This window comes from Ammospiza nelsoni, chromosome 7 (genome assembly GCF_027579445.1).
Source record: "Ammospiza nelsoni isolate bAmmNel1 chromosome 7, bAmmNel1.pri, whole genome shotgun sequence".
In the NCBI taxonomy this organism is placed as follows: Eukaryota; Metazoa; Chordata; class Aves; order Passeriformes; family Passerellidae; genus Ammospiza; species Ammospiza nelsoni.
The window spans coordinates 1,256,167-1,283,789 of record NC_080639.1 but is presented as its reverse complement, the minus strand read 5'-3'; the positions used below and the strand labels follow the sequence as shown (position 1 = coordinate 1,283,789).

General features: G+C 48.0%; 1 protein-coding gene across 1 annotated transcript in view; it reads right to left on the bottom strand.

The window, feature by feature from the left end:
• The window catches only part of IQCA1 (IQ motif containing with AAA domain 1), a 120,955-nt gene extending 94,969 nt beyond the window's left edge, over window positions 1-25,986 (bottom strand). Inside the window, exons 1-5 of the mRNA XM_059475865.1 lie at window positions 25,920-25,986; window positions 18,092-18,278; window positions 6,275-6,599; window positions 3,010-3,123; window positions 499-681 (exon numbers count right to left, since the gene is read on the bottom strand). Of these exons, the coding sequence (XP_059331848.1) occupies window positions 499-681; window positions 3,010-3,123; window positions 6,275-6,599; window positions 18,092-18,278; window positions 25,920-25,986 (876 nt within the window). The remainder of the gene's footprint in view (window positions 1-498; window positions 682-3,009; window positions 3,124-6,274; window positions 6,600-18,091; window positions 18,279-25,919) is intronic.
• Between the last annotated feature and the right edge of the window lie 1,637 nt (window positions 25,987-27,623).

Genomic DNA, 27,623 nt, shown 5'->3' with positions numbered 1-27,623 from the left:
GCCACTGCTTCATGAAGTTCAGACATAAGATTTAGGCTGAGCTCCTGCTCTCATCAGGCTGAATTGTCTGAATTATTCATGTGCAAGAACTCTTTGTGGAATTTAGCACTGACCTCCCTCTGTCCTTTTTTCCAGATATGGGATGAACTCTTCCCCTGGAGATCACAGAAAAAGGCATGGATTCAGAGATGCACTGAATTCCAAGGGGAAGCCAGAAAGAGCAACTGAGGTCATAAAAATCAGAATGGAAAAACAACGTGTAAGTTACAAAGTCATCCTGCATTGCCAGTGCAGGACTGGTTCCACTGATCTTACATCTGGGGGTCCTGTCTCATTTTTTTAATTTTAAATGATATATTTCACCTTGCTGGACACCCTAAAAAGGATCATTTCAGAAAGCTCTCCATCGTGTGAGCTGTGTTTCTGCCTACAGCTGCTCTCCTGACCAAAACACTGTCATTTGGCTTTGCTAGAATTGTTGCTACACAAGAAACTCACCTTTTGAATGCAAGTGGCAGCTTCATCTGGACTTTTAGTCTGTTGCTCCTGTGTTCTACTTTGCCTTTTCTCTTCAAGGAAAATTCTCCTCATGAAGGCTGCTCGAGCGCGGCCCTGGCGAGCCCGTTCTGCCACCTGGATCACTCGAATGGCCTCCTCGAGTGTCATGGCTGTGACAACTTCCTTCAACAGCACAGCCAAAAAAAGGGAATCAGCAAAGCAAAGTTATGTTTTGTAAATTGCCTGCCTCAGTTAGAAAATGGTATCTTAGCAAACAAAGAGCAGAGACTCCTGTTGATGTGTGAGGTGGAAAACCTGCTCTGCTGGGAAGCCACAGTGGCTCATGCAGCCCTGCTGAACTTGATCCATTTGAGCAGAAAGGCACAACCATGGGGCTTTGTCCCTCCAAAAGGAGAGTTTCTTAGGCTGGGGAATGTTTTCTTTCCCTTTTCTGAAGGGAGGGTTTCTGGAGGTGCTGCTGGGATCACAGTTCTTTATCTGAAAATGGAAGGAGGGGCTGCTCTGAGTCAGAGGGGAAAAATGGATCAAAACAGAAGGGACTCCCCCTTCTCACTCCTGAGACCCCTCATGCTCCCCATGGAAAAACTGAATTAGTGTTTCTTGATGTTCATCTCCCAGCTGGAGGCAGCTCATATTTAATTATTATATTTATATTGTGTAGCACTTACTTTCAGCAGGGCTTTCTAGGACACAATTACACAGACTAGATTTCCTGAAAAGAATCCCATAAACCATGTGCAGAGCAGACTCCTGAGATGAACTCTGCTGGTTTTGATTTATGTTGGACTGCTCCTAACAGCAGTGCCATGGACATGGAGAGCTCCAGTTGGTTACACAGCAGCCAGGATTTCCTGAGAGGATGAGGTGCAGAGGTGCTGACAGCCCTGCAGCAATCCCAGTGGTGAGTGAGCTGGAAGTGCAGCACAGGACACTGGGTTTGCACTGGGTGAGGTGATTTTATTGCTGTTTATTGAATCCCCTGGCTCCCTGCAGCAGCCTGGACCCTGCCAGAGCTTGGTGCTCTGCCTGAGCTGGCTGCTCACTAGACAACCTCATCCCTAATGGATGCCACGCTGGAAAGGGGCAAGAACAGAACTCTGGGGAGCAAAAAGGCTCCAGGATAAACTGTGCTGAAACAGGATCTCTCCAGAGCAACAGCAGGAGAGCAGAGAACTCAAAGAGGGGAGCTCTGCAGCTGCCCAGCAAAGCCTCTTCCCAGCAGGGAAGCCTGTGCTCTGTCTCTGCAGTCTGCCTGGGGCTGCTTCCATCCCTGGAGACTTTCCCTCTGTTGTTTTGTGGGATCAACAGGCACAATTACTGCTGGAGAATTCAGGGCAGCACTGTGACTAAGTGGGCCATCAGCAATGTCTCTTATGGCTACAACACCCATGAATCCAAGTTATCCAGGCATGTAGGCACAGTTGTTTACTTCAGGGGTCAACATGCCACTCCCAAAAGGTCAAAAGTATATCAAACCCAGAGCAGTCCTCACTGCAGTGCTTATGTATTTGTTTGTAATGACTTTTGCTCTGCCAAAACTCAGTTTTCTGCTCCTCCCAGCAGCTGCAGCTCTGTAGCTGCACGGGGGAAACTGCACTCATTGTTCAGAGGTTACAAACAAGTGAATGCCAGCAGTTGTGCTGACCTGAACTCTGAGTTCTGCCTGCTCCAGTGAGGAATCCTGGGCCAGGACAGCTTGGTTTCAGTAGTGATGCTTCAAGTTTTAGCTTTTATATTTTTCAGATTCTGTGCTGCTTTAGTGCGTACACTGCTTTAATCTGAGTTTCATATTAGGGGATGGTGAGCTCTCCTCACAGAGTAGGGAGACAAAACAATTCCTTCTTTAGCTGGGGACCAAGGACAAATGATCCAAATCTCAGGCCCAAGAGCATAAACAACGTGGACTGCAGAGAGAAAAACAAGAAGGATGGGATTCATAACCTAAAGCTGTAATGGGAGAATTAACTCCAATATGCAAATGGAGCAGAACTTAGAAAATTTAGAGACCCTGCGAGCAGTTGTCCATTTTTGTGGCCATTTTGGGTTGATCTTGGGTGTAGCCCTGGCTGGGCTCTTGTGCTGCCCAAGGTGGATCCACTGAGGCCTTCTAATAAATCCCTGCTTTATTCTTTAGCTCTGTCTAGTCTTTGTTCTATGTCAGCATTCTCAAGGCATCAGTAGGACTAATTACAAGATGAGGGTTAGTTAGACAAATAAAGCACTGACTTGGCCAAAGTGCTGCTCTTTCTGACACTCTCACACACAGAAAGCAGAGTAGAATCATTCCAGTCTTACCCAGCCTTGAGATGTGACTGGATATTGTTTGACAGGGAAATCTAAGGTTTCTTTCTGCTTGTGCCTTATCTGTAAACACACTTTTACTTCCTCACTGCTGTAAAAGCACTTCTCACCTCAGTGTCTCATGCTCAGACACATGTGGCTGTGAACTAAACAAACCAAGCACAATATGTAGGTATGGGGTACATTTACCTGTTCTATCAAACCAGCATTCAGCAAAATCTCATGCAGGTATTTCTCCCTGTACTGCAGGATTCCCAGGTTTTCTTGAATGAAATACTTTGGGATGGGTATTTCTATGTCTTCCTGGAGGAAGAAAGTCACAAGATGCTTTTTAGGACCATATTTAAATCACATTACTGATTAATTGAACACCTCTACAAAGTCATAAAATAAGGACAGAGGTTGTTGAGTATTTTTTTGAGTATTGGGGAATTTGACCTTTGTAACAGCTGCTGTTATTTTTCAATTACTTTAGACCTAATTCAACAAAAACAAATAAATCAACCCAGTTTGTGAACCATGTGAGCCCAGAAATCTTTCTTCTTATAATGGCTCAATTATATTATCAAATTGCTAAAATATTTGGCAGGGCTGCTAGAAATTTAAACATGATTTCCACCGAGCTGAATACCTATGGTTGTGTGATCATCCCACTTCTTGGTTTAATCAACATGAAAAATAGATCTGCTCTCTTGCCATTTTTTTTTTACCATTATAAGGAACCAAAGCATAATTCTAGAGTTTTTTATAGATATTTTGAGCTGTAGACAGACTCTGTAACTGTGGTATCTCAGACACTTCTTAAAAAAATTCTGTAATTAGGAAGATGCAACTGATTTGCATTTCCCCCAATTTCATTCCTCACTCCCTCAGCTGCACACTGAGGGACATCCCTACCATGACGCCACAAGAAAGCCTCCAAGTCGGGCTGTGCCGATCCCTGATGATTTTATCAGTGCAGAGGTCTGCTCTGATAAAGTTTCTAAATATTTGTCTTGCTAAGCTCCCTGTTTGCACCTTCCAACAACCCTTGGCAGTTGATGGAAATGATTATATGCTGTACTCTGAGTGCAAATCACTCTGGGTGGATTAAAATCTGGAGGTTTAAGAAATCAAGGGTTTGTCTGGACACCCTCCTGGACGATGAGAGGATTTTTAGGGAACAGAATCAGTGTAGGATTATCTCTGATGTCTCACCTCTCTAATTCCAAGTGATTCTGCATTGTGACTTTTACTGACTGGATAAAGGAGCTCAAACCCCCAGTGCCAGGGCTGGAAGGGGTGGGGAGCCTGCTTCTCTTCATAATCTCTTTTTGGGGCCCAACATTGAAAGGTCAGGCTTGGGATGTTTAACCTCAAGTCAAATGTGTGGCTTTTTAGCCACTCCCAGCTCCACATGGGATTTATGGATCCAAATACCTTCACAATTACCCCAGGAAATGGAGTGACTGGATGCTGGAAGGCAACTGCACAAAAACACAATTTACAGAACTGGGGAAATAGGAAAGCTTGGCCTTGCAGTGACACAGTACAAACCAGGCAATATCATCACACAGAATATAAAATATTGTGTCCTCTGCCTTCACTCCTGCAGGATTTTAGCACTGACAGTAAAAGGAAAGGAATGACAGCAGATATCCTTTCTGGGCAGATCCTTGAGAAACAGGAGTTATTTGTCCAGTAATTTTGTTATGTTACCAAGAATGTTTAAATATTTTTTTCAAAAGAACACCCCATAAATCTATATTCTTATCTAGCATGGAAAAATTTTCTTTGAAAAAACCTGAAATCTCCTCAGTGATTGATTTCTTTTGTGGTAGGTAGGTATGTTATGCCCTCTTAAAATTAAGGTGTGGTGCAGGAATTTGAATTTATGCTTGTTTTGGAGGAGATGTCAGGCATGACTCCTCAGACTTGCCAACTTTTTGCTGCAGATGGATTTACTGCTGAGTCATGAAAACAGCAGGGCTAAGGATTTGAAAATATGATTTGAAGGATTGTTTTCCCTGGAGATGTGTTTAAAATAGTTTAAAACAGTGCTTAATGCTGAAGGGAAAGGGCTGGTGGAAATTCCTGGCAAATCCTCTCCTAAATTTGCAGATGTGCAAACAGAAACACGATGCACATCTCAGAGTGATGCTATAATGATACTGGGCAATTTATCTCGGAGCTGCCATCCTATGAAAAGCAGGAATTTTAAAGCACAAAAAGCAGGAATTTCAGCTGGTTTTAGCAAAGCAGCGGTACCTGAATGTGACAATAGATGGAGCTGTCTGCGAGAGAAGTAACCCTCTTTGCCAGCTCATTTTTCCTGCGGCTTTTAAAGCACAGCTTCCACGCTTGGCCTCATTGTCATATTCACAGTGCTGATTTCACCGTGCCACGAAGGGCAGGCTGCAGTGGACTCCACTTTACTTATCAGTGGCCCATTTTCTATCTCACCCCACATTAAAATCTGGCAGAGTCAAGCTCCTGACACTTAACAGCAAAGCTGTGAAGTTATTACTGACAGAGACAAGGGTTAGATGGGATATTGGGAAGGAATTCCTCCCTGTGAGAGTGGGCAGGCCCTGGCACAGGGTGCTCACAGAAGCTGTGGCTGCCCCTGGATCCCTGGCAGTGTCCCAGGCTGGATGGGGCTTGGAGCAGCCTGGGACAGTGGAAGGTGTCCCTGCCATGGCAGGGGTGGCACTGGATGGGCTTTGAGGTCCTTTCCACCCCAAACCATTCTGGGATTCTGTGAATACAAATTCATGCTGTAATATGGAACCATGGAGTGGGTCAAATTGAAAAGGGACCACAAAGGGTCATCTGCCCACCCTCCTGCTGCCAGGCAAAGACTCCCCTCCCTTCTGAGAAAGGTGGGTGCCAACTGATGCCAGCACTCCTGGCACTGCACAAGCCATTGCACTGTCAAAACCCTCAAAATTATGGTGCTGACACCAGCTGGGGAGCCATCTGCTTCTTTCCATATCTCTGCTTTCAACTGGAAGTATCAGGATCATGCCCCAGAATCCCTTACTAAATGTTCCAGAACCCTGAAATCATTTGTGATCACCCTCAGACTGTGTGTCACCCTTTCCCTGCCCTCTGCATGGAAGATCAGGTGCGTGGGGTGTGAAAACTTGGAAGTTTGCTGGTGACCCCAGAGAGGCAGCAAATTAAACTAGGATTACAAATACAAGGCCTACAAAGAGAACCCATCTTTCCCGTGAAGCAGCTCCCCGTGGGGTGTGAAAAACTTGGAAGTTTGCTGGTGGCCCCAGAGAGGCAGGAGGCAGGGTTACAAATAAAAGGCCTACCAAGAGAACCCATCTTTCTCATGAACCAGCTCCATGTGGGGTGTGAAAAACGTGGAAGTTTGCTGGTGGCCCCAGAGAGGCAGCAGAATAAACCAGGGTTACAAATACAAGGCAGACAGACAGAACCCATGTTTCCTGTGGAGCAGCCCTACCGGCACTCGCTGCAGCTCCTTGAGGACGGCAGCCATGGAGTGGCACTCGCACTTCTCCAGGGCCACCATCTCCCCCTTGATCTCCAGGATGCGGCCCATGACGCCGTCCAGCGCCTGCCGCACGGCCGCGCGCTTCTGTTGGTGGATCAGGGGGGCGTGGGCCTCGTCCAGCTTCCGCAGGATGGCCAGGTACTGCACGTAGGCCGTGGCCAGCATCTTCATCACCTCCTCAGGGTCCTCCTGGGGCTCCTGGAACTCCTCTCTCTCTCTCTGCAGCATGGCGTCCAGCTCTTTCTGGGTGTCTGCCCATATCTGGCAGCAAGTGCTGGTTGGGAAGAGGAGAATTTCGTGTCAGCCGGGTATGAAAGCAGGAGTGAGCGCACAGAGCCAGGGCTCTGAGGATGTGGATTTCTCACAGAGCGAGCCTGGAAGTGTCAGCCATTACATTCATAAGGAGGTTTTTTGTGGTGGTGTTCACAGGGGCCCCCTGTTTCTCATCTCAGGAAGAGAATCTTGACTCCATGTTTCAGAAGGATGATTTATTATTTTATGATATATATTATATTAAAACTATACTAAAAGAATATTAGAAAGGATTTCATCAGAAGGCTAGAAAAGAAAGGAATGGAATGATAATAAAATCTTGTGACTGACCAAAGTCCCAACACAGCTGGACTGTGATTGGTCATCAAGTAGAAACAATCACATGGACCAACCACAGATCCACCTGTTGCATTCCACAGCAGCAGATAATTGTTGTTTTTCTTTTCCTCTGAGGCTTCTCAGCTCCTCAGGAGAAAAAATCCTAGCAAAGGATTTTTCAGAAAATATGTCTGTGACAGTTTTTAACTACAAAGTATTTTGAAAACCATTAGCAGAAGTTTCTGGGTTTGTTTTATTAAAACAAGCTTAATACTTTAAAGCTTTCCAACTTCATTCTAAAAGGCTTGAAGCATCCTTCAAATGCTTGAAGTTACAACCCCCAACAGTGCCAGGAGTTTTATTCAGCTGTGCTAATTGAGAAGATGGTTTAATTGAAAAGGTGTCTCCCTCCAATGCCTTTTAATAGGCATTTTAATAGTCCTTCTCCCTATTAAAAGGGAGAAGGACTATTTGAAACTCTGCACTTTTGGGATCTGGACCAATTTGTGTTTCTAAAGCTGTTCTGCCTTTCTGAAGTGGTTGCTTGGCATTAACTGCAGGGTAAGGGTGGGGTTGGTGCAAATGCTGGAGTGAAGCTGGGGGCCCTAATTCAAATGTGAGGTAAGGAAAATAATTTGATTTATTTCTGTGGTAGCAATTGATGCAGTCCAAGGAATTGCTAAATGTCTGGTCTGGTGGCCGTGGGATTATGTGGCATGGAAGCTGTCACCTCAGGCCATCTCCATATCCAGGAGCAGTAATGCTGCTCACTTGGTAGTTTTGGTAGGAATAGGTGGAGTTCTGAGGTGAGCATGGACTGGCTGTCAGTGGCTTTTCATGGGAAAAGCAAATCAGAATGTCCTGGGGGATAAGCCTAAAGGAGCAAGAAATGAGCCATGAGGTTTTTATTCAGAGAAGGGCTCAAACAGCAGGTTTGCCATGCAAGGGTGTTAATAACACCTGTGGCAGAGAAGACACTTTTAGGTCCTGTTCTCCTTTGCCAGATGGAGACTCTTGGCAGTGAAAAGTGTTAAAAAATCCTACATCTTTGAAAATGCCTCTCTAGGAACAGAGCAAGGAAATTCCTTCTGCGCTGAGCCATGGTTGTGTTGGGAGAAAACCATTCATTCATTGGGGGAAAACAGTGGCAATGGAAACAGGGACAGCTGACTTGCTCCTTAATCCCAGGAATGAAGGCTTCAATGGTGCAGTCTAGACCCATCCTTGCTGAACCAAGTTGCTGTTCCTAGAGCTTCTCAAAGAGGGATGAGAACAGCAAAAAGCCATGCCTTTGTTGGATGAGCTTTGAAAGCAGACCTTGCATTGGGGGAGTGTTGGTTTATTTATCCTGACCAGAAAGCTGGACAGATGTTAGCATTGTTTGTGCATGACAATAAATGCTGGAGCTCTGTGAGCTGATCTTATCATTGCCAGTCCTGGAGGTCAGAGTGACCCAAGGCTTGTGCTGCAAGAGGGACGTGTGGGGTGGGACAGGACAAACTCCAGCCCTGAGTGCCCCGAGTGTGGGGTGCCCTGGGTGGTGACAGGGCTGTGGGACTCTCCCCTGCAGTCAGCAAAAACACCAACAACCAAACCCTGCTACTGAATTTGCACCATTAACGTTTTAGAGGGCATATTATACACTTCAGCTGACCTGGCTTTCTGCAGGATGCAGCTGGCCTTGCTTTTCCTAATGCTTCTGCAGCCCACCCAGCTCTTTTCCCCTTCCCTTTTTTCCTACTTCATTTACATCCCACTGCACCACCCGTATCAGTCAATTGCGGCAATTAAGCCAGGTGCAGGAGATAAACAGAACAAACCCGGCCGAGGGGAGGAGATGGGACCGAGCAAGGCCAGCAGGGCTGGAGCCAGGGCACGGAAGGATGTGAGGCACGCGGGTTTTCCAGCGCGGGAGGAAACGGCGTGGTGTCCTGCGTACTTTGTGTGATTTCTCACGGATAGGGCACAGCTTGTCAGCCTCGGAGGAAGCCCGGCCCTGTGGGGTGTCCCCACAGCCATCCTGCTGACTGATGATGATGAGCCCTGGGGATGCTGGGGCTGGAGCCTTTGCCGTGCAGGTTGCTCTGTGCACGCAGAAGTGACCGGTTTACAATAATCTGCCTTCTCTGAGTGAGGAATGTCAAGTGGTTCCTCCTGCTGAGCCAGCTCATATCCAGTTTCTTTTTACATTGGGAATGGCTGCTGGAGGGAGGAGGGGAGGGGGCTGCAGGACGTTTCCATGAGGCACTGCAGATAGGACATAATTGCTTCCATAAAGCATTAGTTTATCAGATAAGCACAGGGATGATTGCAGGCACGGTTGCTGGGGGTCAGATGTTAAGACTATGGATATTATGGGATGATTATGGCTTTTGCAACATGAGGGCAAAAGAAACGATGGGCCCACTGGAAAATGAAGTGCTGAAGGAGAAGGTGGATGTGAAAGTGGTAAATTTGTAGCTGACAACCCTATGTACCTGCTGTGTTCGGGGTCACTGACACCTTAGGGACCTGCCTCCCAAGTTTCTTAGGCATGGGATGGGTACAGGCCAAGCAGAAATCTAATTTGAGTGTTATACTGCTTCACCCTGGTTAAAAACTAGAGGACACATCCCCAAAATGGGATTAAAATGGTTATCCCAGGTCCAAATGAGAGCCCTTCTGGACTAGTCTGAAGGATGAGCTCTGCCTGGTGTTTAGAGCTCCTTTTGGGGCACTTGGCAGAGCTGCTGTGAAGCAGAGGAGCCTTTCAGCTTTAGAGACAAACGTGCTCAGGGGTAGTCAGGAGGAATAACTTCAAGGTTATGCCTTAAAAGCAAAGGAGAGCACTGCCTCTCCGTGCCTGTGAATCAGACACCGTGTGATCCCTAAGTCCCTGTTGGAATTTTTGCCTATTTGCTCAGTGCCCCTTTGCATTAAATTATGAACTGCCTCAAAATTGCTTCCACACGCTGCAGGGGGAGGACAATGTAGCATTGAATGCACTGGGCTTTTATTTACTGTGACTGGTCCACCTTGCAGGCTCTGTTCTGTCCTGAGCTGTGTCTGTGCCCAAGGATATTCCACCAGATTTAGGTTGGATTAGAGCCTCTAACTCACCTATTAGTGCAGGTAATGAGCCTAGCTTTCTTATTCAAGGCTTAAGAAAATAAAATCCTGGGAAAGAAAGCTGATTCCTGATCTCTCTGTACATACAGCACTGTAAGTAATGCTACAAATTGTCATAGCAACTCCCAAATAGGGGTGTTATGGGGGAAATAAGCAATGCTGTAATGGGATGAGGAAGAAGCACATCAAGTGACTGAACTCCAGAGTCCCCAGAGTGATTTCTGGCAGCTCACAGCTTGGAGGGAAGGTCAGAGCTTTAACTCCTCACTGATGTCCTTTCTCTTCCCTCCCACAGAGTAGAAACAGAGTCTAAAACATGGGCTTAAGAATTTCTTCTGCCCATAGCCTGATTGCCAGTTCAAATCTCACTTTTATTGCTCAAAATAAAGCCTGCTCTCCTTATGCAGAATGAAGCTTAACAACACAGGGTTTTTCTCCTGCTGAAGTTACAAAGAGATGTTTAAAATCCTGCCAAATTGTGCATGCCTTGTTTTAGTATTGTAGGACCCTCCAAGTCTGCATGTTTGCTTGCCCCATCTCTCCCAACACTTGGAAAAGCCTGTTGGTTTGCAGTCCAGCTGAGGTGAGCCTGCTCACTGGTGCTGGGCTGGTTTTAAGGCTGAAGCATGCCCCTCTTGGAAGGGTTTGTGCTGAGCATGCAAGCTGTCCCTCAGGCCACTCCTGAGCCAGGGCAGCAATCTGCCATCAGTGGGGTCACCTTTGTGTGCCTTTTCTTCTTCCCCCCAGAGCGTCCCTGGGTTTCACTCCCTGCCAGAGGGAACACTGCCCCTGTTATTCCAGGACATGGCACAGCTTGTCTCTGGATTTGTGCATGGGTTGAACCCTGGCTTCTTAGCTGCCTGGTTTTTCTGGGCTGCCCTCAGCAGTATCTCCTGCTTTCCCATGCTAAAGCTGCAGTAGTGCAGTGTGCCTGGGTCTCCCCTGTTTATCCTGATGGATGGAAGGAGGTGGAAGGGAAAACATTAGACTCTGACTCTAGCTTTCCTCACCTCGTTTGGGAACTCCTGTGTGATTAAAGGAACTCTAAATTGTGTGTGTTAAACCGCTGCTGAAGGAACCTCTGCTGCCACTGCAAGGCCACCTTGTATTTCTTTCTCAGCACTGGGGCTGGAGAAAGTGCCCCAGGGTTTGTGACAGCCCCAGGGATGCGGAGCAGGGCTCAGAGAGCCTGGCACAGGACACACAGGCAGCATGGACAGAGATGCAGGGCTGGTGACAAGGAAGTGCACACAGGGGCCACAGCTCGGGGTCCCCTGGCCACACTGGGAGCCTGACAGGTCAGGCATTGTGCTGAGCCCTGGGCAAACACGGGGGAGGGAAACCCTGCCCTGCAGCCTCGGGAAAATAAAGAAACAAGAGACAAAGGTTGGGAGGGGAAAGTGAGGCCCTGAGAGGAAAAAGGGTTTTTTATGCTGCTGCTGCTGCTTTTTTTTTTCTTCTCTTTTTCTAAAAATCACCAGGTTAAGGGTGATGCTGGCTGATCCAGGTCAGCAGTTACCTGTTCCCTCACAGGTGTTGGGGGGTGATTACATTACAGGAGTAACCCCCCTTTTCTCTTTTGCCCTATTATAGGCAAACATGCTTTGTGTTGGAGATGTGCAGGCAGAATCACAGATCAGTGTGGCCTTACAACAAAACGTGTCTGAGCTCCAGAAGTGCTTAGACAATGCTCTCAGGCACAGGGTGGGGTTCCTGGGGTGTCCTGTGCAGGGCCAGCAGCTGGATCAATGGCTCTGGTGGGTCCCTTCCAACTCAGCACCGATCCTGTGAACCAAATTGCCTGAAATGTTGTCAGAATTAATTGATGATTTCAAAGCCTTTAGCCTGCAGTCTGGAGCAGTTCAGGCTCATGAGCCTGTTTAAGCCTGCCTTGCTTCTAAAATAAGATTAGTCTCACAATTATGCCAAACATCTCAGCTGGTGGTGAATGTGACTCTGCCAGATGACTTTTTAAGCAGGCTTGCTCCAGCCACGATGTTTTACAGAGTTGGAAGCATTTGGGGGAAAATAAAGGCTAAACCTCAGTAGGCTTTGGTTGTGACAAGAGAAGAAAACACACAGCCTGCTGGCATTGTTAACGTGAACAGCTCTGTGCTTCTGTCATCTCCAATTTCAGTCCTGGCTACTATGACAGAAAGTGAAGGGGGAATAAAAGATTTGTGTGGCAGAAATGTAATCGGAAACCACAGGGAAGGCGAGGAAGCAGCTCCATGGAGCAGTAGCAGCAGCAGCAACACACCTCAGCAGGTCTCAAGCACCTGCTCCAGCCTAACTCACAAGGCTGGCAGGAAAAAGAACTCTTTTCTTTCATGGGTTTTTTTAAAAAACAATGTCTTCCTAAATGACAAAGCAATTAAGGTGTGGGAAAAGCTATTTTGAGCTGTCCAATGCTCCAGAGGCTGCCCTCCTGTCCCTCAGCTCCTGCCTGGGCTGTGCCCTGGGCTGATCCCACAGTGTGAGCAGCAGGAAAGGGGGAATTCTGCCCCTCTGCCCTGCTCAGTGAGACCCCACCTGAAGAGCTGCCCCAGCACAGGAAGGACCTGGAGCTGCTGCAGACAGTCCAGAGGAGGCACCAGGATGAGCAGAGGGATGGGACAGCTCCATGGGGAAAGGCTGGGAGAGCTGGGAATGCTGGAGAAGAGAAGCTTTGGGGTGACCTAACTGTGGCCTGCCGGTACCTGAAGGGGACCTGCAAGAAAGATGGACAGAGACTATTGACAAGGGTCTGGAGTGCCAGGACAAGGGGGAATGCCTTTCCACTGCCAAAGGGCAGGGATAGATGGGATACTGGGAAGAAGTTTGTCCCTGTGAGGGTGGGCAGGCCCTGGCACAGGGTGCCCAGGGAAGCTGTGGCTGCCCCTGGATCCCTGAAGTGTCCAAGGCCAGGCTGGATGGAGCTTGGAGCAGCCTTGGCTAGTGGAAGGTGTCCCTGCCATGGCAGGAGGTGAGCTTTAAGGTCCCTTCCAGCCCCAAACTATTCTGTGTTACATGAACAGCAGCCTCCTGTCCTTTGCAAGCAGAATTTTTCCTTCCAAGCAGTATTTGCCTCTAACACACTTCACTGCTTCTGACAACACAGTTTATTTCAGCTTTAACCATCCTGTATCATCTTCTTTTTACCCCTCTCTTCCTTAGGCCAGGAAGGAGCAATTACCCATCCAGCTGTCTACAATTCATCCATAAAGGGCTGGGTGCTGCCCTATCCCTGCCAGGAGCAGGAGGCTTTAGGCTCAAAGCTGACACCATCTACTCAGTTTCTTGGAAAACTGGAGCCTTTTCTTTCCCTGTTTTCCAGCACAAGTGCTGCTGGGATATTTCCACTGACAATGCTTTTTCCCAGAGGAGACAGTGAAGGAGTAATACACAAGATCTTTCCCTACCTGCTCATTAAGGATGAAGGGAGGCACAGGAGGGAGCTGTAGCTTTGAGTCTTAGCTGTGATCAATTTGATCCTGTCTCTGATTTCCTGCTTTAACATAAGCAAGATGATGTGCTAATGCTCACCAGGGGTGGAAAGAGGGGCAAAGATGAATCTGTGACTGCCTGGGAGATGTATCAGAGAGAACATGCAAGGAATGCCCAGGAGGAAGCTAATAATTGTGGCGTTTGGTTGGAATTTGAAGAATATGGCCTGGGGCCAGACGCTGAATGAGGGGATAAAAAGAAATATTCAACAACGGGCCAATGGCTGCATGAGGCTGGGGCCCCGTGGGAAGGGAATAGGATGTGATCACAGCATCAGAAACTGCATCGTAATGCAGCCACAGAACGTGAGGGGGGACAGCAGGGGGGATTAGAAGTTGCACTGACATTTTTTCACATTTGGGTGTTGCAACCTTAATTTTCTTCAGCTGAGCCTCGGGGATGTGATGTAAAACAGAGAGCTCTGCTTTGGCTGTTTCTGTTGGAAGGGAGATGCTCAGGATCTTGTCTTAGATCAATATTTAACCAGTGAATTAATATAAATTCTATTTGTGACACGAGATTAAATTTTAAAGTGCTCTGATTGTTTAAAGCTCCTTGGTGGCAGTGGCAAATGTCTTGTAGCTGATTAAAACCTGGCAGGAGTGGTAGCAGTGCAAAGGCTTGGCTTTGAACGTGTCTGGGCTAGGGCTGTCAGGGGCAAGGTAAGAAATCACTGGTCAGGATCCCAGGGGTCAAGGAGAGGGTAAACAAATCCATAAAAGAGGAGGAAACAGCAGGAAAACATAAATGCAGCAGCATCTCTGAGAATCTCCAGTGTCTGGAACAGAAGGTACATCTGCATGCAAATGCTGGGGCTGAGTGCTTTGGGAAGTGAGACACCCTGCACTTGATGGCTCTGTTCCCTCCCGAGGCTGAGACTGCCCCTGGAAAATCCCAGGCATGTCTGGGCATGCTGACTGCTCCCTGGGCTGCCTGCTGCACTTAGTGACCCTAAGAGAGCACTGCTGACTCTGAGCTCCCTCCCTGCCCTGACACAGCTTCCTGAGGCAGGGGAATTAAACCTGCTGCTTTAGCCCACACCTCTGAGAATCACAGCTCCTGGAGGATGGTGAACGTGCCTCAGAACCTCAGAACAAGGAAAGCGGTGTAGCATTTCTATTTCTGAAGAACCAAAGCTCTTTCTCATAACAACCCTTGCATTATTGTCTCTTTGTCTCACTGCCTTCAGGTAAGGCAGGCTGTTGGAAGTAATTTTTGTCACATGGCATTTAAAACACCTTGGACATGGCCTCAAGTTGCACCAGGGAAGGTTTGTAAAATAACAGAATCCCAGAATGGTTTGGGTTGGAAGGGAGCTCAAAGATCATCCCATCCTACCCCCTGCCATGGCAGGGACACCTCCCACTGTCCCAGGCTGCTCCAAGCCCCATCCAGCCTGGCCTTGGGCACTGCCAGGGATCCAGGGGCAGCCACAGCTCCTCTGGGCACCCTGTGCCAGGGCCTGCCCACCCTCACAGGGGAGAATTTCTCCTCAATATCCCATCTTTACCTGCCCTCCTGCTTAAGCCATTCCTCCTTGTCCTATTATTTTATACCTGTGTGAAAAGTCCCTCTCCAGCCTTCTCATGAACCCCAGTGGGAATGAGCTACTGAGAGGATACAGGACAGACTGGATATTAACAAAAATCTCTTCATGGAAAGAAGAAGGTGGTGGAGTCCCCATCCCTGGATGGATTTAGAAGCCATTTGGATGTGACTCCTGGGGACTTGAGTTAGTGGTGGCCTTGACAGTGCTGGGTTAAGGCTTGGACTGGATGATCTCAGAGGGCTTTTCCAACCTGAACAACTCTGATTTATGGTACACGGCCAGCATAACCTCACTGCAACCAACCAGCTTAACAGTAGCCTCAGTAACTTATTTGAGATCCAACCCTGGCTCGTATTTGGGAAGGGCTGGATTAGCCCAGCTGTAAATCCTGTGCTGTCCACAGCTACAGTGTCATTATAGCAACCTGAGCCAAGGGGCTTCAACACCAAACTGGAGTGAGTCCCTGAGCAGCACCTTGCTCAGAAACAGGAGTGGATGTGTGCTCTTGTCATGGGGCATGGGCATATGATCCTGTTTATATGGATTTGCTGTTCAGGGCTGGCAATGCCATAGGAAATGCTAAAATCCCTGTCTCTGTTAAAATTAAACTGAGGCAAACCAGTTGAAGCACAAGTATTTTTCCAGCTATGCTCAGTTTGACTCCTTTGGTGTTAATCTGGCTCAAATAACAGCAACCATGATCCAGAGACTGGGTAGGAATGACAGATTCTGAGATAACTCTGAAGAAGAGGTCAAACACTGCTTTTGTGGGGTTTTTTTCTTTCTTCCTTTATCTCTTTTTTCTTTCTTTTTTTCTTTTTTTTTTTTTTTTTTTTTTTTTTTTCCTTTTAAAGAGAACAATTCAGACAACTCTCCACTACCCTGTGAACTTCACTTAACTGATTCCATGAGACTGTTAGGCAGGATTTATACAAGCCCTGCACTGGATCCACCAGGGATCTAACCAAGCTTTCCTCCAACTGCAGGCTGAGATGGGTCTGTCCTTGGACACAGCTCCCAGACCTTCTCTGCCCTGCCCTTGGGGATGTTGTTCTTCATTCCTCTCACCTTTCTCTCCTGAACCAAGGAGCTGTCTGGCTGGAAAGCAGTGGAGTTTTCACTGGTGTCTGGCTCTGCCAATGAGTGGAGGCAAGAGTGGAGTAAAGAAGGCTGGAGAAAACAATCTCAGGGGAAACCTTATTGCTCTCTGCAGCTGCCTGAAAGAGACTTGTGGTCAGCTGGGGCTCAGCCTCTTTTCCCAGGCAACAAGCACTAGGATAAGAGGAAATGGCCTCAAGTTAAGTCAAGAAGGTTCAGATTGGTTATAAGGAAAACGTTTTTCACTGAAAAGAGTAGTTAAGCATTGGAACAGGCTGCCCAGGGGAACAGTGGAGTCACCATCCCTGGAAGCAGATGTAGCATTTAATGATATGTTTTGGTTGAAGGTTGGACTTGGTGATTTTGCAATCTTGTCCATCCTTAATAGCTCTATGAAACCCAAGGCGCTGGTGACAAGGAGAGCTGCTCCGGTTCTGAATTTGGAAGGATGGTTTAGAATCTGAGGGCGTTTTCCCTGGCAAAAAGCTGTGAGTTTGGAAATGGGATACTGGGCAAAAGAAGCAGTGGGCTTTGAGGTTGGTACCACTGATGCCAGAGAAGGGAGACCATGGGAAAGATGCCAGGAAAGGCTTTGCTCACAACCTGCAGTTTGAATATGGTCACGTCTGGGTGTGAAGGAGAGGAGCAGAAGGAGGTAGCAAAACCACCTCAAGGTGTTTTCTATTTTGTTTTTACTAATGCACTATTATTCAGTGAACTTGAATAAGCCATACCCAGCTTGGAACTGGGAAAAAGAGCCTCCACAAGCTGGGCTGTGCTGCTGGAGCTGGGAGCACCAAACAGCACAACAGTGAGGGATAATATTATGGAAGATGCTCACAGTTTAGCTCCCAGCACTGCAGCACAATAACAATAATAATAACAATAATAATACTTGCTGGGTTTGGAGTGATGTTTCTGGGGCAATGAGCACAGCTCTTTGCAGGCACTTTGCTCCAGTGCTGTCATTGTCTATTTTTTGCAGACAAACTCATAAAGCTTTGCACTGTGCTAAAATTACTGGGGGGCAACAAGACACGATGTGGGCTGTAAGAGAGAGGAACCTTTCGCACAAAGGGCCCGAGTAAATAACATTAACATTTGCCTGGTTTTCCTGTGAGGACGTGGTGGCTTTGTGGGGTGCACCCATCTCCCCCCGGGCTGTATCTCACCCCTCTGAGGTGATTTTCACAAACAGTGGGCTCCCAAGTGGTGGCCCAAAGGCTCAGCCCACCATGGATGGAGGAGGAAGCCCTGACCCTGTAAGAGAGCTGTAAGAGAGAGGAACCTTTTGCACTAAGGTCTGAGTGAATAACTCAGACTAATGTTAACAACTCAGAATAATGTTAACATTTAAGAGGTTTTCCTGTGGCTTTGTGGGTGCACCGGCCTGCCTCCTCCCGGGCTGTGTCTCCTCACCCCTCTGAGGCGATTTTTGCAAACAGTGAGCTGTAAGAGACAGGAACTTTTTGAGCAAAGGGTCTGAGGGAATAACTTTAGCATTTGCCTGGCTTTTCTGTGATGATGCAGTGACTTTGTGGGTGCATCTGCCTGCCTCACCCCAGACCGTGTTTCACCCCTCTGAGGCGATTTTCACGAACAGTAAAGAGAGAGACACCTTTTGCACTAAGGTCTGACTGAATAATGTTAATATTTAAGTGGTTTTCCTGCGAGGACGCGGTGGCTTTGTGGGGGGCACTCGCCTCCCCCTGGGCTGTGTCTCACCCCTCTGAGGAGATTTTCACTAACAGTGGGCTGTAAGAGAGAGGACCTTTTTGAGCAAAGGGTCTGAGGGAATAATATTAACATTTTCCTGGTTTTCCTGAGAGGACGCGGTGACTTTGTGAGTGCACCCACCCGCCTCCCCCGGGCCGTATCCCAGCCCTCTGAGGGGATTCTCGCCCTCAGCCCCGCTGCAGCCCCGGGCTACTCACTTCTGGGACATGCTGAGCGCCGAGAGCCGCCCCGGCACCGAGGCGGGGCCCGGGTCGAGAGGAACCGAGCCCGAATCCCGCTGGGCCGGCACCGGCACGTCCCTGGAGCCCCGGGGTACCGAGCCTGAGTTCGCTGGGCCGACACCGGCACGGACTCGGCCCGAGCCGCCCGCGGCCGCGGCGTTGCCTTGGACACAGCCCGGGGGGGGCCGAGCCGTGCCCGCGGCTTCTCCTCCGAGCCAAGGGAGCTCCAGCCTTTCCGCCTTCTTTTTTAAACTTTTTTTTTTTTTTTTTTTGCCCGCAGAATCACGGGGTGGTTTGGGTCGAAAAGGAGCTCAAAGCCCATCCAGTGCCACCCCTGCCATGGCAGGGACACCTTCCACTGTCCCAGCTGCTCCAAGCCCCATCCAGCCTGGCCTTGGGCACTGCCAGGGATCCAGGGGCAGCCACAGCTGCTCTGGGCACCTGTGCCAGGGTCTCAGCACCCTCAAAGTCAACAATTTCTTCTCTTAATCTGATCTAAATCTCTCATTTTTTACTTTAAAACCATCCCTCGTTGCAATCATTATCACGCTGCCTGCTCCCTTAGTTTTGGTTTTTGCCCCGAGTTTCATTCCCAGCCCCCCATTACTTTCACCTCCCCATTAGTTTCCTTCACTCCCCTTTCTTTGCCTCACTTTATTTTCCTTTTTCCTCCCTTTCTTATATCTTCCTTCCCCCTCTCCCTTTCACCCTTTCCTTTCTTTTCCTTCCCTCCCTCCATGTATTTTTCCTTTACCCCTCTTTCCTATATTCTATATTTCCTTCTCTCCCCTTTCCTATATGTTCCTCCCCCTTTCCTGTACTTTTCCCCCCTTTTCTTCCCCTTTCCTATATTTTTCTCTTTCCTCCTTATTTATTTTTTACTTTCCCCCCTCCCTGTTATTTCCTTCTCCCACCAAGGGCTTGTCCCTGTTGCATTCACATTTTTCCTCTTTCTTCTTCTTATTTCTTTCCCTATTGAGGCAACTTTCTAGAGGTCTTCCATGCCCTTAACACTTACAAAACTTAAAAAGTTTAGAGGACAGGATTACGGCACAAATTTTGGGGGGAAAATGCACTCATCCACAGAGCCAGTGAGAAGGAAAAAAGCAAGAATTTTGGGACAATAAGTAAAGTTTTGCCAGTGATCATATTTTTTTAACACAAATTTCTGTATGCCTGCATTCCTTTTCTTTCCCCCCCCCCTTTTTTTTTCTCCCATTGAAGCCCCAGTTCACATAATTAGGTGAGACTCTTGGCTATCAAGTTTTTGAAATAAAGTTTCTAGCCCTCCCTGGTTTTGGAGGAAAAGCTTGAAAACATGTATCTTGAAGACCATAATAAAAGCATCTAAGAATATTGTTTTTCAAGCCATATGATGACTATGCCCACCACATCATTTCTTTAAGTGCATGGGATCCGTGGGGGGTTTTTAGGAGAACTTGTTGCATTTTCTTTGTGCTGAGGTTAGAAAATGCTGTAAAATCAGCTTGTAATTTTCAATTAATTCAATAAATTTCAGTTAATATCAAAGGGGTTCTTCACGCTGAAATTAACATGGGAAATTTGTCTGCTTCCTTCCAGTGCCTGATCCTCATCCACATGCAGGTCAGGAGGGTCTCAAAAGCAGTAAGTAACTTGTATTTTGTTCCTTTTTAAATAAAATATTCTAGTCTTTGCAGCCCAAATAGGAACCTTGCATATTTATTTCCATTGGTGCTGGCATCTGTACGCCACTTCTGATGCCAAACTGTGCTTTTTTCAGCCAAAAATTTTACCTGCAGAGTCCCAGCAGTGCTGTCTCCATCAGCGTGTGTGGCTTTAAGGACTGATCGACCTATTGCATGTGTTTGCAATAAAGAAGTGGGAAGATTTCTGAAGCAGTTGAAGTGAGAGCACCAAGATGGCTTGATATGATGTGGATGTTAATTATTAATCTGGATTTATTGCCCTCTGTTAGCACCTCGGTGTCACAGTGCACAAGATTGTCATTGTATTAATGATGAAATAATATTTATTGCTCACTTTCCCCACCTGCCTTCTCCACCCTGCCCCCCCTAAAAAAAAGTTGGAGGAAAGCAAATGTCTTCCTTTTAAAAATGGGAAATTAAGCTACAAAGAAGTGATGCACATGAGAGCGTGCAGGGAAGCTGAGGGGATTTTCATTTTCATCAGTTCCTAGAGAACTTGGGGAAAAAAATGAGTTGTGTTGCTGGGAAAAGTCATGAAGAAAAATTAATTATGAAATGAGGAGAGTTGGTTTTTATTTTTTCTTCCATGGGAAAGGAGCCTGGTTTTGAGCTGAAATGGGAGCTGTGGATGACTAAGAGTAAGTAATTGGTTTCGCCTAAGAAAAAAGACATTTATAAAAGGGGAAAGCAGGGAGTGGGAGATGTTCTGGTTTCCAACAGGGTTCCAGTTGAGTCCTTGAGCTTTTCAGTAATTTGCAGTGAAAGGACAAAGGTCTGCCTGGGCTGTGATGTCCCCACAGCTCAGCCTGGAGCAAAGGAGGCTCAGGGGGCCCTTGTGGCTCTGCACAGCTCCTGACAGGAGGGGACAGCCGGGGTGGACAGGGACAGGAGCAGAGGGAACGGCCTCAGGCTGGGCCAGGGTGGGCACAGCAGGAATTTCTCCATGGAAAGGATGCTCAGGCCTTGGAAAGGGCTGCCCAGGCAGCAATGGGGTCCCCATCCCTGGAGGTGTCCAAGGGTCTCCTGGACATGGCACTCAGTGCTTGGGGTTAGGTGACAAGGTGGGGATTGGTCACAGGTTGGACTTGATGATCTTGGAGGTGTTTTCCAACCAAAATGATTCTGTGCTCACTGCAGCTGAGGTCCAGCAGATCTCTCATGGTCAGTGAACACCATGAAACATCTCCCTCTTTCCATTCTGGAATCACACGCCTCCAATAATCCCTGCAGGCTCCAAACAGTCTGAGATGTCGAGGTAAGACCAGAGATTAAAGGGATTTGTAGCTGTTATCCCACTCATTGTACATTTTTTGTACAGCATCACTGGCCACTTCCTCGTGCAGCTTGTGTTGCATTAAAAACTCCAAGTGTGTTATTTGATCTATCCAGCAGGAACAGGGGATGGGTTTTGTACAGCCTGTGCCTTTTGGCATCTCTAATTCCTCAGGCTCTTGCAAACACAGGCTTAAAAGTCCTGCTGCCTTGGAAACTAGGTGCCATCATTTCTGAAAAAAGAATCTTTTATTACGAGCTTAAGAGGTGACTGTGAGCTTACAAAGGGGGTAAAACATAAAACTGGAGGGTCTTGTTCCTCTCAACGTGGGTCCCTGGCAAAGAGCTTAGTGCACCTGTCTGTTATTGAAGAGGGCTTAGGGAAAGCAAGCAACCTAATGGGAATCATGTTCTGCCTTTGCAACTTGTATTTCAAAGCACTTCCAGAGGTCTGGGCTGTCCCTCAGGGTGCAGGGTGGAAGGTGGAGTGGGTTTTTCCTGAGTGTTGCTGGCCCAGAGAAGTGCAAAGGGAGAAGCTGTGGGTCAGGGCTTCCTCCTTCATCCATGGTGGGCTGAGGCTTTGGGCCACCACTTGGGAGTCCAGCATTCTGTTTGCTGTGTGACACAGGGTGTGACACAGGTGTGACAGCCTGGGATGCAGTGTGCCTTGTGCTCTGTGAGGCTGGGCACTCCCAGCTGTGTGGAACTTAACAGAGTGCTGCATGCTGCACCTGGAATGGGGCAGCCCTGGAGGCAGGGACACACTGTGGGGTGAGAGGGCAGCAGGGATCTGGCAGTGCTGGTCCGTGGCCAGCTGGATCTGAGTCAGCAGTGCCTGGAGCCAGGAGGGTCATCCCTGTCCTGGGGGATCACCCCAGCAGTGCCAGCCAGGCCAGGGAGGGCATTGTCCTCTCTGCTCTGGGCTGGGGCAGCTTTAGATAAGATCTAAAGCTGTTAGAGGGTGCTCAAAGGAGACACAGAAGATAGGGAAGGAGCAGCTTGAGGGCACTTGGATTGTTCAGCCTGGAGGAGAGAGAGGTCAGACCTCACTGGGGTCTGCAGCTTCCTCTGAAGGGGCTCTTGGGCACAGGGTGGGATTTTTGGGGTGTCCAGGGCCAGGAGTTGGACCTGATGATCCTTGTGGGTTCTCCTCATCCTGAAGGATGGCAGTTACAGCAGGACAACTGTCCCCAAATGGGGACCTGGTTACAGCTGAGTTGCACAGCAAACCTGTGAGTCTGCAAAGTGAGAAGTAGGACCTTGTGATGGGCAAGCCTGGGAGCTGTTGCTCAGGGCTTCACAGAATCCCAGAAAGGTCTGGGTTGGAAGGGAGCTCAAAGATCATCCCATCCATCCCCTTCCACCCCTGCCATGTGTAGGGACACCTTCCACTATCCCAGGCTGCTCCAATCCCTGTCCAGCCTGGCCTTGGACACTGCCAGGTATCCAGGGGCAGCCACAGCTGCTCTGGGCACCCTGTGCTAGGGCCTGCCCATCCTCACAGGAACAATTCCTTCCCATTATCCCACCTAATCCTGCCCTCTTTTAGTTTAAAACCATTCCCCCATGCACTGGCGCTCCAGGCCCTTGTCCAAAGTCCCTTTTTAGATCTCTTGGAGCTTCTTTAGGGCTCTGAGATCTCCCTGGAGCTTCCTCTTCTCCAGGTGAACACCCCCAGCTCACCCAGCCCACTGTTGTAGGAGGGCTGCTCCCTCCCTCTGACCTTGATTCCTTGCAGGTGGGTGTTTGGTTTTCCTTTAGGCTTGGATGGAAGTGTTTAAAGGAGCTCTGGGTGGCCCTTTGCAAACCTTGGGGTCTTGGGTCACCCTTGAAGCCTCAAGTGCTGGCTTCCAGCTCATGGTGACACCCAGGAGGGGTGGCTCTGCCACTGGGCTGCACTCACCACTTCATTTAGCCTTGTGATTGGGTTGTTTTCCCAGTTAACACTGACTCCTGGATCTCCAGGTGGTTTGCTTCTTATTTCCAAGGTATTTTTCCCAGTTAACATGGACTCCTGGATCTCCAGGAGGTTTGCTGCTTACTTCCAGGCTATTTTTTTCCAGTTAATGTTGACTCCTGGATCTCCAGCAGGTTTGCTGCTTACTTCCAGGCTATTTTTCCCAGTTAACACTGACTCCTGGATCTCCAGCAGGTTTGCTGCTTACTTCCAGGCTAAGTGAAGGGGATTTGTCAGCACTCAGGTCTGTTAGACTTTGATATCACAGTGTGTTCATCAGGCCCGAGCGTGGTACATGGAGGAGGGGGATTGCAGCAGAATTAGAAGGTATAAAGTTCAAATCTAATTTGAAGAATTTTCCCTCTATCACTTAAATGTGGGAAATGTTCCTGTGGCTTCAGGGATAAAATGTCACACTTCATAAGGAGCATGCGTTTTAAATCTCAGCCAGATATTAAGTGCCGTGTGCTGCACTCCACTTCTCTCTTTGTTAAAAAGCAAAAGCCCAAATCATCTCCCCTGAAAGAGTGTTGTTTGATAAAATTAAAGCTTTCCAAAGAAGCTGGTTCAAACAGTGCCAGCTCTGTATCATTATGACACGACAGGGAGTGGATTGATTTTATTCTGTCTTGACAACAGTTCGTCAGTGCTCAGCTATTTAATTATATAGGATGCTGTTCCTAAAGATGCCTACAGCATCAAGAGAGCAGTCAATACAGACTGGCAACACACACCAGATGTTTTTTGGGTGAGAAAGAAACAGAAAAAGGGACCAGACTCGAGCTTCTGGCAATTATCCAAGTAATTTGTAAGTAGACGTTTTAGGACATTGGTTGGCTTGAATGTTTGGCTTCGGCTCAGGAGTTTTTAATAAATTCACACAAACCCTCTGTCAAGCTTTAGTCACTTATAGGGGCAAAGTTCACTTCTATATCATCCTGCAACCCAAATATTGGAAATAAGTAGCATTTCTTGTGAAGATATGTTCAGTATGGCATGTGGAATGACACTTCTAGACAGACCCTTTTCAGTTCTGCTAAGATATACAGAGCCTCTGACCACTTCCTCACTGTACAGGCTCACCATCAGCAATCTGAAGTGCTTTATTGCTTTTCTCATGATTTTGATGGAAAAATGACAAAGTTTGGGTGCTAACACTGGCTTATGTGCACATTAATCTCTGAAAGCTTCAAGAAATTCTCCACAAACACTACACAGCCTCAGCTGCTGTCTGCTCCCTCCAGCTGCAGTGGGATTTTAGCTGACCCAAGCCCCCATGTCTCATGCTGTGGCCAACAGGAGGTTTGGTAGGACCAGCTGGGTTTGTGAGAAATCAGAACAGCAATTTGTAATTCGCATTCCATGGCCCAAAGGGGAGGAAGATGCTGGTCTCTGTTTATTCCTGTGCTGTTTGATGGTCTTCCTGCTCATGAAAAAAGAGCTGTGAGGTGTTATCATGAATTTACAGGGCAGTAGTCTGGGCTTCAGCCATCCTAGACCGTGCACGGTACACAGAGGCTGCTGGAAAGTCCTTTGTGCTCCAGCTGGTGTCTCTGAGCATGACCGGGGTGCAGGAGACCATGAGTCAGGGGCAGTGCAAGCAGCTCAACCCTTCAGAGGTCAAGTCTGCATCAGCAAGATCCCCTTCCAGACCTGACTGAGGGGAAGCGTTTGAGCTCTGGGACTTGAAGTGTCTAAAGCCAGAAGTAAGAGTGACTCGGGGCTGCAGGAGAAGGGGATGTCTGCCATCTGCTTTAGCAGTTCATTCCCCAGAAAGGGAGGAGGAATTCATCTGCTATTCGTGCACGTAGGCAGTTGTTTCATTGTGTTTTGTTTTGTTTTCCCTCCCACTCTTCAGTAAAACACCTGTTGAGTTAATCCTCTTTGACTCAGCTCAAAAGCAAGGAAGTCAAACTCCACGAGACACTGAGCAGCTCAGCTCTCATTTCCCCAGGTTTCTGAGGGGGGCTCTAACTGGTGTGTTTTGAAGGCTTCCAGAAGTGAAACTATTAAAAGGAGGACATGAGGTGAGGGAATACTTGATTGCTGGACCTAAGAATGACTTGAGTCACAAAGTGTTAGTCTGGAAGGCAGAGATGCCTTGGAGCTTCCCAAGCTGTTCTTAAGGATGGTGAGAAACATTTTAGAGGTTTCATTTTGGTGCATCTTCAATGAATTTGATTTAAAAAAACTTGGTCTTGTTACTAAATTGGATGTGTCCTGCTTTGTTTAAAACTTAAAAGTTGAAAGGAAGCAGAGCAAAATGTCATGAGAAAGAACTTGCAGAAGCAGTGGTTCTGTGGGGGACCATGAGCCATCAGCAGCTGAAATTTGGTGACAACCCTTGGTTCTGCAGATGTGCTTGGTGCACTGTGCAAGGGAAGAAGTTCCTCTATGTCCTCTCTGAGCTCTGGAAGATCCTCTTGCTCTGTTGGAGCTCAGGATCCAACCTTAAGTGCTGAGGATGAGGAGTTTCCCTCATCCCTCCCCCACAATGTCCGTGAGTTTAGGCTTTAGGGACGTTATTTCCAGAACGTGGTGACTGAGTTTCCCTCCAGGGTGTCCCAGAATGAGTCAGGCTTAACTGGTCACATCGATGGAGCAAACCCAGCAGGCTGTGCCCTGACCATTAATTAATTGCAGCCAGAGCTGAGGGGTTAATGAGATCCCAGAGCTGAAGGGACAATACAAGCCAGCGCCTGCCGCGTCGCACGTGCGTCACTCCTGCGTGGAAATGAGTGAGAAACCTCTCACTTCTTTCTTTCCTCCTTCTGCTTCAGCTTCTCATGCTATAAATAAACAGCCCAGTGTGAGAAAAAAAAAAAAAAAAAAAAGAATAACAAGGGGCTGCAGCTTTTTAGGTGCCTGTGGCAGGATGTTTTCTTGCTTATCCTGTTTCTTGTAAACACGGCGATGACTTTTGTGGCCCAGATGTAGAGGCAGCTCTGCTTCATTGTTCGAACACCTGCTGGCTTTTCAAATGGACCCAGTGCAGCCCATTGATAAAAATTCAGACTCAGAAACCTGCAGCGCCAGGCTGAGCTCCTGTAGATAGCTCCAAAAAAAAAAAAAAATCCTTGAGGATCCAACATCTGCCCTGTTGAGGTTTTTTTTTATTTGTTTTTTTCTCTATTATATTTGATTGGGAGGGGAAGGGAAGCATAAGATTATTTTTTTCCCCTGCTCTTGTTCTCACAATAGCAATAAAAACAATACTCCTTGGCTTGGAGGTGGTAAACTGTGAGAAATAACAACAATAGCTGACTTGGTGGTTGTGCAGCCAAATTTATGAATGAAACTAGTGGGGGCAGTTTAATTTCCAGGCCTAGCTCTGCTTTTGGTGTTATGGAATGAAACAAAAAGGCCAGAGAAGGAACAGCTCATAAGTGCTGCAGGGTTGTCACGGGGAATGAGCACAGGGAAAGGTTTGGTCTGAGTTGGTGAAGGGGTTTTCCTGTATCACAAAGTATGAAACAGGTGAATTTGCTCAGTCAAAAAGTGGCTTTGCAGGATTTTCATTATTTGACAGAATATTCTTTATTTTCTTTGTTATTATAGTGTGTGGTGATGGGACACCTCTGAGGCAGCAGTTCCTGCTCTTTCCAGTTTGGCTGTGTGAGGTAAATGAAGCAGGTGGGCCCTTGCTGGGATAGCTCTGCTTTGTGAGGTACACAGCAGAGCCACCAGGTCTGGGAAGAAGGAGGTAGGTAAAGTTTAGAAAAAAAAGCACCAAGGATACTTGTTTTTGCAGCTAAAGTCAGTTCTTTGCCTGAGTGTTCCTTTGGATGTGAGTTGAGGACTAAAACCTGCTTTTTGGGGAGGGTTTTTTGAGTCTGGAGCGAGATATTAAGCTGAGGTGTTCAGGCAGGACTATTTGTGTTTCAGCAGCCTCTTCTCACCCAGATTTGCTCTCCACAGTGCTCAGAGCAGGATTTTTCTTGTGTTGAGACCTCCTGCCTCCTTCCCTGCTCCTCACGTGTCCCCCACCTGTGCCTTTGGCTGCAGGAGCAGAGGGGACATGCTGGGTTTGTTTCATGCAGCTTTGAGCAGGGATTTGGAGCAGATGGGGCTGTGAGCATCCCTTCCAGCCTGCATGACTGTACACTCACCCTGCCAAGAGAGGCAGATGCCAACAGTGAGTCCTCACAACGGCCCACAGCAGGTCAAAGGCTTTCTCCCCCACCTCTGAAAGGGTGATGTGGGGCTCTGGAGGAAGCAGTCCAGCCCCAAAATGGTCATTCTGCCTGAGACAGGTGAAACCAGGTGGCCAGATGTGGCCAGTCCCAGATGTTGTGCAGAGAGGAGGGCAGGCTTGAAGGATTCCTTGCTCGGAGTGTCCCTGGGGTGTCCTAGGAGAGGGGACACGGCTCCAGCTGTGGGATGAGGCTGTGGAGGGACCTCTCTCCTCAGCAGCCCATCCCTCCCCGGTGGGTAGCTGGGGAGGGAAGCACCTGAGCATGAACATTCCTGCAAACCTCTCTCTGCATCTGCCTTTCCTTAGGGCTCCCCTAAAGCTGCGGGTGGATGTGGGCGTGCAATGGGACCTGGCTGCCACCCCATAGGCACCGTGGGCAGGAGCCAGCTCCTGCTG